Here is a 15,210-nt window from a genome sequence, read left to right on the forward strand (position 1 = left end):
TTATTTTGCAAGATATCCTTTGAAATGGAGAGAACTCACAGGATTGCCATGTTAATACAAACAAAAGTTTTAAAAAACTGAATTAGACTTCAAGGGAAAAACTAGGCAAGTGAGATGATCAAATGTTTAGGGATGTCAGGAAGTGGTAAAGTCAAAGATGCATAGTAGTAGGAATCTAGGAAAATAAATGATCATAACTGCACAAGACTAAAAGGAAGTCATCTAAGAGAAGCAAATTTAAATGCAGTATAATGATTTCATAAGAAAACACTGAAGCTGAAAATTCTACTTACTGACACAGCTATCATGGTACTATCTGGTCTCCATTCAGTTTGCTTGTAGGATCCAAACTGAGTAGATGATTTTGTGGGTTCCTTGTAGGTTACAATTAACACACTAGGCTGGAAAAAAAGTTGTATATTTATTAATATATTACAAAAAATATATGAATAAGTTCACATAAGTGCAATAAAAAATAATATATCAATATGCAATAATAAGCTTTCACTATTCCAAGCAAATCAACCAGAAAGTATTTTTTTTTTAATTTTTATTTATTTATTTATTTATTTATTGACAGGCAGAGTGGATAGTGAGAGAGAGACAGAGAGAAAGGTCTTCCTTTTTGCCGTTGGTTCACCCTCCAATGGCCGCTGCAGCCGGCGCATCGCGCTGATCCGAAGCCAGGAGCCAGGTGCTTCTCCTGGTCTCCCATGCAGGTGCAGGGCCCAAGGACTTGGGCCATCCTCCACTGCCTTCCCGGGCCATAGCAGAGAGCTGGCCTGGAAGAGGGGCAACCAGGATAGAATCCGGTGCCCCAACCGGGACTAGAACCCGGTGTGCTGGCGCCACAAGGCGGAGGATTAGCCTGTTAAGCCACGGCGCCAGCCCCAAAAAGTATTTTTTAAAATATCTCTTGGGTATGTATCTATTTTTTTCTAGAGATTTATTTAGTTATTTGAAAGTCAGAGTTACATAGAGAGATAAAGAGAAGCACAGGGAGAGAGAGAGGTCTTCCATCCGCTGATTCACTCCCCAACTGGCTGCAGAGCAATGCCAATCCGAAGCCAGGAGCCAGGAGCTTCCTCCATGTCTCCCACACAGGTGCAGTGGCCCAAGGACTTGGGCCATCTTCCATTGCTCTCCCAGGCCATAGCAGAGAGCTGGATCGGAAGTGGAGCAGCCAGGTCTCGAACCAGCTCCCATATGGGATGCTAGCACTGCAGGCGGCAGCTACACCCACTGAGCTACAGCGCCAGCCCCAGGTCTGTATCTATTAAAGCAGTTGATTCAACAATTATCCTCCAAAACAGAAAGAACCATCTCACATGTGTTCATAGGTGAATTCTGTCAAATATTTTAAAACATTACATCAATTTTCTACAAAGCTTTCCAAAAGATAAAAGCACAAGGAATAGTTCCTGTCTTATTCTGTGAGTCCAGCACTACTCTAATACCAAAACCAGACCAAGATATTACATAAAAACAAACTACTGTCCAATATCTCTCATAGACACAAATGCAGAATCTCTCAATACTTTATTAGCAAATTAAATCCAGTAATATATAAAAAGTAATTATACACCAAGACCCAGCAGGATATATCCTAGGTATACAAGGCTGGTTTTTAGATTTGAAAATTAACTAATGTAAGATCACATCAAATTGGCTAAAGAAGAGAAAAAAATCACATGAATATATCAATAAACACAGAAAAAGCATAGGGCAAGTCTATCACCTAAGCATAATAAAAATTATGCAAAGTAGGAGGGAACTTCTTCAACTTTATAAACAACATGTATAAAAAATTCACAGCTAATATTATACTTAATGATGAGAAATCAATACTTTCCCCACAATATCAGGAACAAGCCAAGGATATGCCTGCTCACAAACGCTTTTCAATGCATTAGTAGAAATCTTAGCTAATTCAGTAAGACAAAATAAAGGAAATAAAAGCTATAAGACTAGGGGCCGGCGCCATGGCTCACTTGGTTAATCCTCCACCTGTGGCACCGGCATCCCATATGGGTGCCAGTTCTAGTCCCGGTTGCTCCTCTGCCAGTCCAGCTCTCTGCTGTGGCCTGGGAGGGCAGTGGAGGATGGCCTCAGTGCTTGGGTCCCTGCACTCGCGTGGGAGGCCAGGAGGAGGCACCTGGCCCTTGGCTTTGGATCAGTGCAGCACCGACTGTAGCGGCCATTTAGGGAGTGGTCCAATGGAAGGAAGACCTTTCTCTCTCTCTCACTGTCTATAACTCTAGCTGTCAAATAAATTAAAAAAAAAAATTTTTTTAGGCCAGCAGCGCGGCTCAATAGGCTAATCCTCTGCCTGTGTCACCGACACACCAGATTCTAGTCCCAGTCAGGGCACCGGATTCTGTCCCAGTTGCTCCTCTTCCAGGCCAGCTCTCTGCTGTGGCCCGGGAGTGCAGTGGAGGATGGCCCAAGTGCTTGGGCCCTGCACCCGCACGGGAGACCAGGAGAAGCACCTGGCCCCTGGCTTCGGATCAGTGCGGTGCGCTGGCTGCAGTGTGCCGGCTGCAGCGGCCATTGGAGGGTGAACCAACGGCAAAGGAAGACCTTTCTCTCTGTCTCTCTCTCTCACTGTCCACTCTGCCTGTCAAAAATAAAAAAATAAAATAAAATAAAATAAAAATTTTAAAGAAAGCTATAAGACTGGAAAGCAAGAAATAAATCTTTATTTATAGACATCGCTATCATCTATGTAGAAAATCTAAAAGAACTGACAAAAATTCTCCTGAAAATAATTAGAATAAGTCTGCAGAATACAAGGTTAATTATTATACAAAAGTAACCACTTTCCTATATTTCACTGATGAAAAGTGGAAATTTATTAAAATTACTTCCATTTACATTAGCTCCCCAAAAGTGAAATACTTAGGAATAAATCCAACAGATCATATTTAAGATGCATGAGTTGGCAAGTCATGACAAGAGCCTAGGGTGATTACTGATGCCATAAACAAGAGTGTCAATTTGTTAAGTCAACAGGAGTCACTGTGCACTTACACTCCTCCTGTAAGAGCTCTGTCCTTAATGTGTTGTTCATTGTGAATTAAGGCTATAGCTAGTACTCAAACAGTATTTTACACTTTGTGTTTCTGTGTGGGTGCAAACTGTTGAAATCTTAATATATACTAAATTGATCAATTGATCCTCAGTATGTAAAGATAATTGAAAATGAATCTTGATGTGAATGGAATGAGAGAGCGAGCAGGAGATGGGAGGGTTGCAGGTGGGAGGGAAGTTATGGGGGGGGAAAGCCATTGTAATCCATAAGCTGTACTTTGGAAATTTATATTTATTAAATAAAAGTTAAAAAAAAGATGCATGAGGAAAATTAGAAAACCGATGCAAGATATCAAAAAAGAACTAAAGAAAAACACATTCACATTAATGGATAAAAAGACTCAATACAGTCATGATGCCAGTTCTTTCCCATTTTATCTACGAATCTGATGTAATTCCAATCAATATACCAGCAAGTTATTTTGTGCATGGAAACAAAATAGCTCTATAGTTTAAATAGAGAGGTAAAAGATAAAAAATATTAAAGGAAAAGAACATGTTAGAGAACCAACACTGACTCCAAGGCTTATTTTTAAAACTACAGTAAATAAGAAAAAGAATAAACAAATCTATCAGTGGAACAAAGCACAGAACTCAGAGACAGACCACAAAAACAGTTGACTGATCTTTGAAAAGAGCACAGGCAATACACTGGAGAAAAGGCACAGACTTCCAACAAATAGTGTTAAAAAAAATTGGGTAAAAACATTCACGGACGTGCTCAAGCTGACTTGCCCCAAATGGTGGAGTTAGAAATGTGCCAGGGGATTCCAATACAATCCCATCAAGGTGGCATGTACCAATGCCATCTCACTAGTCCAAGTGATCAATTTCAGTTTACAACTGATCACACTGATAGGTCTAAGAGTCAAAGGGATCACACAAACAAGACTAATGCCTGCTAATACTAACTGATAGAATAAAAAAGGAAGAGAAAGATCCAACATGGAAAGCGGGATACACAGCAGACTCATAGAATGGCAGATGTCCTAAACAGCACTCTGGCCTCAGCATCAGCCCTTAAGGCATTCGGATCTGGCTAAAAAGCCCAAGAGAGTATTTCAGGCATGGAAAGCCAGGACACTCTGGCAAAAAAAAAAAAAAAAAAAAAAAAAAACCCTAAAAGAAAGATCTCTACAAGTGAGATCCCAGTAGAAAGAACGGGCCATCAAAGAAGGAGGTACCTTTCTCTTGAAGGGAGGAGAGAATTTCCACTTTGACTATGACCTTGTCTAAATAAGATCGAAGTCGACAAACTCAAAACGCTTCCATAGCCTTGGCAACTCATGACTAGAGCCTAGGGTGATTACTGACGCCTTAAACAAGAGTGTCAATTTGTTAAGTCAACAACAGGAGTCACTGTGCACTTACTCCTCATGTAGGATCTCTGTCCTTAATGTGTTGTTCAATGTGAATTAATGCTATAACTAGTATTCAAACAGTATTTTACACTTTATGTTCTGTGTGGGTGCAAACTGTTGAAATCTTTACTTAATATATACTAAATTGATCTTCTGTATATAAAGATAATTGAAAATGAATCTTGATGTGAATGGAATGCAACAGGGAGCGGGAGATGGGATGGTTGCAGGTGGGAGGGAAGTTATGGGGGGGAAAAGCCATTATAATCCATAAACTGTACTTTGGAAATTTATATTTACTAAATAAAAAAAATTAAAATTAAAAAAATTCACAAAAACAAACCTTGATGCCATCCTTACACCTTACATAAGAATTAATTAAAAATGGTGGCCAGTGTTGTGGCACAGCAGTTAACCCACTGCCTGACACACCAGTATCCCCAATGAGAGTGCCAGTTTGAGTCTCTGCTGCTCCACTTCCAACCCAGCCCCCTGCTAAAGTGCCTGGGAAGGCAGCAGAAAATGGCCCATGGAGTTGTACCTCTGCCACCCACAAGGGAGACCCAAACTTAGTTCTGGGCTCCTGGCTTCAGCCTGGCAATGCCATTTTGGTCTTTGGGAAGTGAACCGGCAGATGGAAGATATGTCTCTCCCTTTCTCGCTTTCTGCCTTTCAACTACATGAACTAAATCTTTAAATAAAAAAAAGAATCAAAAATGAATCAAAGAACTAAATGTAAGTGTAGAACTGTAAGATGCCTAGAAGATAACACAGTAAAAAAAAATACTTACATGACCTTGGGTACATAGCAATAACATTTTATGGACACCATCAATGACATAATGTATGTAAGAAATGAAAGATGAAGTGAACATTATAAACTTCTGCTCTCTGAAAAATACTGTCAAGAGAATGAAAGAAGTCACAGACTGGGAGAAAATATTTGCAAAGGACGTATCTGATAAAGAACTTTTAACAGAGGGCCGGCGCTGGGCGCAGTAGGTTATTCCTCCGTCTGCAGCACTGGAATCCCATACAGGCACTGGTTCTAATATTGGCTGCTCCTCTTCCCATCCAGCTCTCTGCTGTGGCCTGGGAAAGCAGTAGAAGATGGCCCAAGTCCTTGGGCCCCTGCACCTGCATAGGAGACCAGAAAGAAGCTTCTGGCTCCTGGCTTTGGATTGGATTAGCTCTGGGCATTGTGGCCATTTGGGAAGTGATCCAACAGAAGCAAGACCTTTCTCTCTGTCTCTCCCTCACTGTCTGTAACTCTACCTCTCAAATAAAATAAATGTTAAAAAAAAAAAAGAACTGTTAACAAAAACACAGAAATAAACAACTATTCAGAAATAAACAACTAAATTATAAGCAGGCCAAAGACCTGAACGGATATTTCACCAAGGGAGATACAAAGATGGGAAATAAGCACATGACAGTTTGTTCAACTCTGTATATCCTCAGGAAAATGTAAATTAAAACAACAGTGAGATATCACTACACACCTATTGGAATGGCCAACATCCAAAATATTGACACTACATACTAGTTAAGGTTATGGAGCCACAGGAACTTTTTATTCCCTATGAGAGTGCAAAACAGAGTCATCACTTATAAGCAGTTTGGCAGTTCCTTTCAAAACTAAATACACTCTTAAGATACAGCATTTACACTCCTTGATATTTATCCAAATGAGCTGAAAATGTATGTTCATACAAAAACCCTCACACAGATGTTTATAGCAGTTTGTCTCATAACTGCTAAAATTTGGAAGCAATCAAGATACCTGTTGGCAGTTCAGTGGATACACTGTGGCATATCCAAATAATGATATATCAGTCCATCTAAAAGAGAAATAAGTTTAGAGCCGTGAAAAAATATGTAAGAACCTTAAATATATACTACTTAATGAAAGAAGCCAATCTGGAAAAACCTGTGATTCCAACTGAATAACATTCTGAAAAACCTAAAACAGTTCAGGTAAAGAAGCAAAATCAGCAAAAACTCAAGTGGCAAACAAAAAAAAAAAAAAAAAAGAAAGAAAGAAAGAAAGAAAAAAAGAAAGAAATGAGGCTGACTGATGTCTTTACTGTAGGGTACTAGAAAGCAAAAATGGCTAAGCAGTTTAGGACTGATTATATCAAATGATACCTTAACGCCATAAAAAAAGTACTGCTTCCAAACATTTCCCAACACTTAAGATTCACAAAACATTAATCAAATAATACATTGGAATGGTACCTACTGGGCAAGAAGGAATACATTTAAATAAAGTTGGTATTTAGCTAATAATACACACTATCAAAAGTAGAAAAGAAAATCTAGATGAAGAAATTAAGAAATCTTTTCAATGAATTAACTTCAGGCAGTGTAAAGGAAACTTCCTTGGACTAAACCTACTGAATAAAATAATGTTAAGAAATTAGAAAAGGGGGCCAGCGCCATGGCTCACTTAGTTAATCCTCTACAGCACAGTAATACTTGATCAAGGATCCAAAACCAATCCCTGGAGTAAGGACAGTCTATTCAATAAATGGTGCTGGGAAAATTGGATTTCCATGTGCAGAATCATGAAGCAAGACCCCTACCTTTCACCTTACACAAAAATTCACTCAACATGAATTAAAGACCTAAATCTTCGACCCGACACCATCAAATTATTAGAGAGCATTGGAGAAACCCTGCAAGATATAGGCTCAGGCAGAGACTTCTTAGAAAAGACCCCACGACAGAATGGGAAAAAATATTTGCAAACTATACTACAGATAAAGGGTTGGTAACCAGAATCTACAAAGAAATCAAGAAACTCCACAACATCAAAACAAACAACCCACTTAAGAGATGGGCCAAGGACCTCAATAGACATTTTTCAAAAGAGGAAATCCAAATGGACAACAGACACATGAAAAAAATGTTCAAGATCACTAGCAATCAGAGAAATGCAAATCAAAACCACAATGAGGTTTCACCTCACCCCGGTGAGAATGGCTCACATTCAGAAAGCTACCAACAACAGATGCTGGAGAGGATGTGGGGAAAAAGGGACACTAACCCACTGTTGGTGGGAATGCAAACTGGTTAAGCCACTATGGAAGTCAGTCTGGAGATTCCTCAGAAACCTGAACATAACCCTACCATACAACCCAGCCATCCCACTCCTTGAAATTTACCCAAAGGAAATTAAATTGGCAAACAAAAAAGCCGTCTGCACATTAATGTTTATTGCAGCTCAATTCACAATAGCTAAGGCCTGGAATCAACCCAAATGCCCATCAACATTAGACTGGATAAAGAAATTATGGGACATATACTCTATAGAATACTATACAGCAGTCAAAAACAATGAAATCCTGTCATTTGCAACAAGATGGAGGAATCTGGAAAACATAATGCTGAGTGAATTAAGCCAGTCCCAAAGAGACAAACATCATTTGTTTTCCCTGATCGACGACAACTAACTGAGCACCCAAGGGGAAACCTGTGGAAGTGAAATGGATACTATGAGAAACAGTGACTTGATCAGCTCTTGTCCTGACTGTTGATGTACAATGTAAATCTTTATCCATTTTAGTATTTTTTTGTTCTAGTACTAGTGGTTGAACTCTGTAATTAACACACAATTATTCTTAGGTGTTTAAATTTTAACTGAAAAGTGATCCTGTTAAATATAAGAGTGGGAAAAAGAGAGGGAGATGTACAATTTGGGACATGCTCAATCGGACTTGCCCCAAATGGTGGAGTTAGAAACATGCCAGGGGATTCCAATACAATCCCATCAAGGTGGCATGTACCAATGCCATCTCACTATTCCAAGTGCTCATCTTCAGTTCACAACTGATCACACTGATAGGTCTAAGAGTCAAAGGGATCACACAAACAAGACTAGAGTCTGCTTATACTAACTGATAGAACCAAAAAGGGAGAGAAAGATCCAACATGGCAAGTGGGATACACAGCAGACTCATAGAATGGAAGATGTCCTAAATAACACTCTGGCCTCAGCATCAGCCCTTAAGGCATTCGGATCTGGCTCAAGAGCCCATGAGAATATTTTAGGCATGGAAAGCCAAGACACTCTGGCAAAAAAAAAAAAAAAAAAAAAAAGACCTAAATGAAAGATCTCTGTGAGTGAGATCCCAGTGGAAAGAACGGGGCCATCAAAGAAGGAGGTACCTTTCTCTGAAGGGAGGAGAGAACTTCCACTTTGACTATGACCCTGTCGGAATCAGATCGAAGTCGGCGAACCCTAAAGGCTTCCAAAGCCTCAGCAACTCATGACTAGAGCCTAGGGAGATTACTGACGCCGTAAACAAGAGTGTCAAATTGTTAAATCAACAACAGGAGTCACTGTGTACTTATGTCTCATGTGGGATCTGTCCTTAATGTGTTGTCTAATGTGAAGTGATGCTATAACTAGTACTGAAACAGTATTTTTACACTTTGTGTTTCTGCGTGGGTGCAAAGTGATGAAATCTTTACTTAGTATATACTGAATCGATCTTTTGTATATAAAGATAATTGAAAATGAAAAAAGAACTTGGTGTTAAATTGGAAATTGCATAGAAAATTAATCAATTCTTAAAAAATATCATGTAGGATCTCTGTTCTTAATGTGCTGTACATTGTGATTTAATGCTATAACTAGTACTCAAACAGTATTTTTCACTTTGTGTTGCTATGTGAGTGCAAACTGTTGAAATCTTTACTTAATATATACTAAACTGATCTTCTGTATATAAAGAGAATTGAAAATGAATCTTGATGTGAATGGAAGGGGAGAGGGAGCGGGAAAGGGGAGGGTTGCGGGTGGGAGGGAAGTTATGGGGGGGGGGAGCCATTGTAATCTACAAGCTGTACTTTGGAAATTTATATTCATTAAATAAAAGTTTTTAAAAAAATCAATAAACACTTGAAGGAATAAGAAAAGAGAATTCATATTTAACAGAAAAAAGTAGCCAATAGAAATTGATAGCCATACAACCCAGAGTTTGCATTTAACAGAAACATTTATTGCTAGATCTGACAATTGAACAGAAAAACTCAAACATGTTTTGATTTATACAGAGACAGCGAATTTGCAGTAAGATTAATAGAAATTATCAATCTGAAAAATACACCAAAAAAAATTGGGTAGAACTATACGTCACAGATGCAAGAGGGATCAAATCAAGAAAGTCCAAGAAGAGAGTGGGGCAGAAAGATACATGAGCAAAAGAGCTGGGAAAAAAAAAATTTACTGAAAAACAAGACTCAAAAAGCCCAACAAAATGCACATAAAATAATTTCAAAGAAAATCACATCATAGTCAAACTGCTGAAACAAAAGGTAAGGAGGCATTCTTGAAAGCAAGCAAAATAAACACACACACACACATGCATACACACACGCATACACACACACACTATATCAAGAAGAATGATGGTTCACTTTTCAGCAAACACAATGATACTGAAATAGAATGATATGTTATCATCTAAGTGCTAAGAGAAGACCCAACCAACCTAGAATTTCATATCCAAAGAAAACACAAAAGTGAGATGAAGATATTTTCAGTGAAGAAAAATGATAAATTCAGCATCAGTAAACCTACGCTGTAAGTAGTTCCGGCAAAAGTTTTCAGGTTAAAGGAAAATAGTATCACATGATTTTTTAGATCTCCATGAACAAATGGCAACAGAAACAGCAAAGATGGGGAAACAGAAAAGACTCATATCTTTTATTTTTTCCTCGTTTCCTTAAGGAGCATGACTTTTTAAAGCCAGAACTCTAACACTATATATGGGTTGATAACACATAGATAGATGTGTTATATGAAAACAAAGGATGGAGAGGGGACAGCACTGTGGCACAGCAGGTTAACGCTCTGACCTGGAGCGCCAGCATCCCATATGGGCGCCGGTTCTAGTCCTGGCTGCTCCATGTCTGATCCAGCTCTCTGCTATGGCCTGGGATAGCAGTAGAAGATGGCCCAAGTCCTTGGGCCCCTGTATCCGCGTGGGAGACCTGTAAGAAGCTCCTGGCTCCTGGCTTCAGATCGGCGTAGCTCCAGCTGTAGCGGCCAATTGGGGAGTGAACCATTGGATGGAAGACCTTCCTCCCTCTCCCTCCCCCCGCCCCCGCTCGGTGTAACTCTGACTTTCAAATAAATAAATAAATAAATCTTTAAAAAAAAAAAAAAAACAAAGGATGGAGAGAGGTTGAAGGGAACTATTATGTTGCAAAGTTCCAATATTTTATATGAAGTATTATTAGGTTAACTCTAAGTATGGTGTGATAAAGAACTATGTTGTAATCAACATATCAACCATGGACCCCTACTCTGCCCTCTATCAAATGCAAAGAAGTACAGCTTGCAAAACCAAAGACATTTAACTATAATCCTAAAATAATATTCAGGTAATCTGCAACAAAGCAGAAGAGGTGTTTAAAAAAAGAAAAAAAGGGGCGGTTGGTATTATGGCGTAGTGGGTAAAGCTACCACCTGCAGCGCCAGCATCTAATATGGGCAATGGTACAAGTGCCAGCTGCACTGCTTCCAATCCAGCTCTCTGCTAATGGCCTGGGAAAGCAGCAGAGAATGGCCCAAATGCTTGGGCTCCTGCACCTGCATGGGAGATTGAGATAAAGCTCCTGGCGTTGCGCCCATTTGGGGAGTGAACCAGCAGATGGAAGATTTCTGTCTCTCCCTCTCTCTCTCTCTGTAGCTCTGCTTTTAAGTAAATAAATAAATCTTAAAAAAAAAAAAAAGATGAAGTAAATAGACAACAAGTAGCAACCTGATAAATCTAAAGACAACCATTTAATATTTAATTACTGTATTAAACAACAATTCAGGGTCAGTGCCTGTAGGACAGTAGGTTAAGCCTCCGCCTGCAGCTCCAGCATCCCATATGGGTGCCGGTTCGTGTTACAGTTGTTCCTCTTCGAGTAATGGCCTGAGAGAGCAGTGGAAGATGGCACAAGCGGTTGGGCCCCTACACCCACGTTGGAAACACAGCTCCGGCGATTGAAGCCAACTGGGCAGTGAACCACTGGATGGAAGACCTCTCTGTCTCTTGCTCTGTCTGTAACTCTGCCTCTCAAATAAATAAATCTGAAAAAAAATCCACAGAAACAAAAATTCATGACTCATCTGTTTACATGAAATAGACTTCTAATACAATGACACATATGAGTCAAAAATAAAAGGATGGAGGCTGGCGCTGCGGCTCAATAGGCTAATACTCCGCCTGTGGCGCCGGCACACCAGGTTCTAGTCCCGGTTGCTCCTCTTCCAGGCCAGCTCTCTGCTGTGGCCCGGGAGTGCAGTGGAGGATGGCCCAATTCCTTGGGCCTTGCACCTGCATGGGAGACCAGGAGAAGCACCTGGCTCCTGCCTTCGGATCAGTGCGGTGTGCCGGCCTCAGCGCACCGGCCACAGCGGCCATTTGGGGAGTGAACCAATGGAAAAAGGAAGACCTTTCTCTCTGTCTCTCTCTCTTGCTGTCCACTCTGCCTGTCAAAGATAGATATAGATATATATATATGTATGTATATATACATATATATATATACAGTCTTCAAAAAAAATAAATAAATAAAAGGATGGATAAAACATATACCAGGCAAAAAGTAAACCAAAAAAAGTTGGAACGACTATACCAAAATCCGACAAAATAGATTCTAACATAAAAAACTATACATAAGGAGAAACATGAATAATGAATTATCATTATTAGTAAGGCAAACAATTATATGTCTATATGTGCCTACTAATAAAGGTTCTAAATATTTGAAACTAAATGTAACAAGATTAAAAGAAAATGATACACCCATAAATATAACTACAAAGACCTCTATTTTCAGTAATTAATACAACTGACAAAAACTGCAGTCATATATACTCATTCTTGTGTCAGAGACTGGCAAACTTTCTGGAAAAGGTCAGAAAGTAAACAATGTAGGCTCTGTGGACCATGTACAATCTATATCATATTTTATCCTCTCTGTAAACAACCTTTACAATGTAAAACCATTCTTTTTTCCAGGCTGTACAAAAACAGGCCACAATCTGTCAATCCCTCCTTCATATGTCATTCATTTCCCCCATTACCACTACCTGCTTGATTTCCTATTCCCATTGCTCTACTAAAATAAATCTTCCAAGACCTTAGGACTGGTGTTATGGCATAGCAGGTTAAGCCACCACCTGAGATGCCAGCATCCCTGATTGCTTCATTTCCAAACTAGCTCCCTGCTAGTGCACCTGGGAAAGGAACCAAAGATGGTCTGAGTACTAAGGCTCCTGCCACCAACATGAGAGGCCTGGAAGGAGTTCCAGGCTCCTGGCGTTGGTCTGGCCCAGGCCCAGACACTGTGCCCATGTGAGGATGACACTGTCAGAATGCAGTTCAGGCTTTTTTTTTTTTTTTAAGAATGCTCCACTCAGCCGGCGCCACGGCTCACTAGGCTAATCCTCCGCCTTGCGGCGCCGGCACACCGGGTCGGTCGGGGCACCGGATTCTGTCTCGGTTGCCCCTCTTCCAGGCCAGCTCTCTGCTGTGGCCAGGGAGTGCAGTGGAGGATGGCCCAAGTGCTTGGGCCCTGCACCCCATGGGAGACCAGGAGAAGCACCTGGCTCCTGCCATCGGATCAGCGCGGTGCGCCGGCCGCAGCGCGCCAACCGCGGCGGCCACTGGAGGGTGAACCAACGGCAAAAGGAAGACCTTTCTCTCTGTCTCTCTCTCTCACTGTCTACTCTGCCTGTCAAAAAAAAAAAAAAAAAAGAAGAAGAATGCTCCACTCAGACTATGCAAAAATCCTATTTGCCCTCAAACTCACAAACCCCAACTTTAGTTTTTATCAGTGGATTTTGCCTATAACAATTATTACTGTGGTGTCCTAACAGTATTCTACTTTCTTCATACCTGCTACATATGGAACTCTTCTACAAGGAAAACTGGTCTATTTTTATTTAATCTTTTTTTTTTTTTTAAGTACTTCTTTATATTCTAGCACTAGAAGATGTTCCAGCCTTGTCTTGCTCATTCCCTGCCTTGGCCTTGAGTCAGTTACATTTCAAAAGCCCTATTTCTTTATATTAAGAGAATGTTTTTCAGAAAACAAGACCAGGGTTATTTGCTCTTACTGGGGTGTTGTTGCTTCTATGTCATCTCAGCAAACACAGTAGAAGATACACACACATATACTAACTCAAGTAAACACATATATCTCTGAATATTTATATATATATATGAAGGCAATATGCAAGCACATAAATACAAATAATGATATATTTATACAAACATATTCAAGTGTGTATATGTCAATTAACATATACATGCACACACATACCACTCCATACTATATCTGACTGTAATCCAGCACAATGGGGTTTAATTCTGGCCTTTACTTCTATTATATGCAACTTTTTTCTCTCAGAGCCTTATTCTTCTCTGATTTCTTATCAGTAACCTACTTCTGTGTTTAGTTCTGGTATACACGTAAAGTCTTTTTTGGAACTGCTAAATGTATCCCTTTAAGAAACAAATTTACCAACTAGAATACATTGTTTATATATATATATTTTTTTTTAATTTTAGTCTTATAAGAACAAGATATTGTGTTCCAAAGTTACACAGGTCAACCCTTTAAAAGTTTTTTAACATCTAAATATGAAATACAAACATTTCTAAAAAGTTAGCAATGTAACTGCTAGCCATTAACTCAAAAACCAATTAAAGGTTAAAAACAAGTACCTTAGGTGCTACTTGTGATGAAAACAAGAAAAATATAATGGGGGGGGTACACTTAATAATTTATTAGAATAATCTAGGAAAGAAACCTGACTTTGAAGGGAAACTAGAATTTAAAAATAACCTTAAAAAATAATAACGAAGATGGAAGATCTACTCTATGTGACATTTAGATCTATAATAAAGCTATAGTAATCAAAATTATGTGGTATGGTCAAGACAGACAGGTGGATCAATGAAACAGAATAGAGTCCAGAATCACAAAATGCATTAGAAGGAATAAAGTCAATTCAAAGGAGAGAGGAGCATCTTTTTAACAAATGGTACTGGAACAACAGTTAATCTATAGGAAAAAAGGAATTTCAATACATACTTTATGCCACATAAAAATATTAATTCATAGTGTATAAGACATATATGTAAACCATAATTCATAAAAGTTCAGGAATATAAGAGAAAAATCACTATGGCCTGGGGTTAGGCAAAGATTTCATAGGTAACACAAAAAAATTTACAAAATAGAAATTAGTAAATTAATCTTCTTAAAGAATCTCTTCTCAGATACTGTTAAAAGGGACATGCCAGACTGGGGGGGGGGGGGGGTGTTAAGGGGGGAGTGAAAATTAACACCAAGGACTTACAGCCAGAATATTTAAAGAACTCCTAAAACATAGGAAGATAATAAACAACCTAATAAAAAATAGGGCTGGGGTGGGCATTAAGTCTAGCAGTTAAGATACCAGTGTTTCACATCAGAGTACCTGGGCTCAATTCTGGGCTCTGGCTTCCAACTCCAGCTTCCAGCCAGCGCAGACACTGGGAAGCACTGGTGATGGTCCAAATAATCTGCCACCCACACAAGAGACTCAGTCTCAGCCTCTGGAGCCATTTGGGGAATGAATCAGCAAGTAGGGACTAAATAACTATCTCACTCACTCTCTCTCTGCCTCTCAGGAAAAAAATAACTTAAATACGGGCAAAAAACTTAATTATAATATTGAGTACTAACATGAAATTAAACATCTATG

General features: G+C 39.4%; 1 protein-coding gene across 5 annotated transcripts in view; it reads right to left on the reverse strand.

Moving 5' to 3' along the window:
• Window positions 1-15,210, reverse strand: part of RIC1 (RIC1 homolog, RAB6A GEF complex partner 1) — a 165,039-nt gene that overhangs the window by 109,307 nt on the left and 40,522 nt on the right. For all 5 annotated transcript variants that reach the window (XM_062208300.1, XM_062208303.1, XM_062208301.1 and 2 more), the window contains exon 2: window positions 294-401. In XM_062208300.1, the coding sequence (XP_062064284.1) occupies window positions 294-401 (108 nt within the window). The remainder of the gene's footprint in view (window positions 1-293; window positions 402-15,210) is intronic.

The sequence above is a fragment of the Lepus europaeus genome, chromosome 12, assembly GCF_033115175.1.
Source record: "Lepus europaeus isolate LE1 chromosome 12, mLepTim1.pri, whole genome shotgun sequence".
In the NCBI taxonomy this organism is placed as follows: domain Eukaryota; kingdom Metazoa; phylum Chordata; class Mammalia; order Lagomorpha; family Leporidae; genus Lepus; species Lepus europaeus.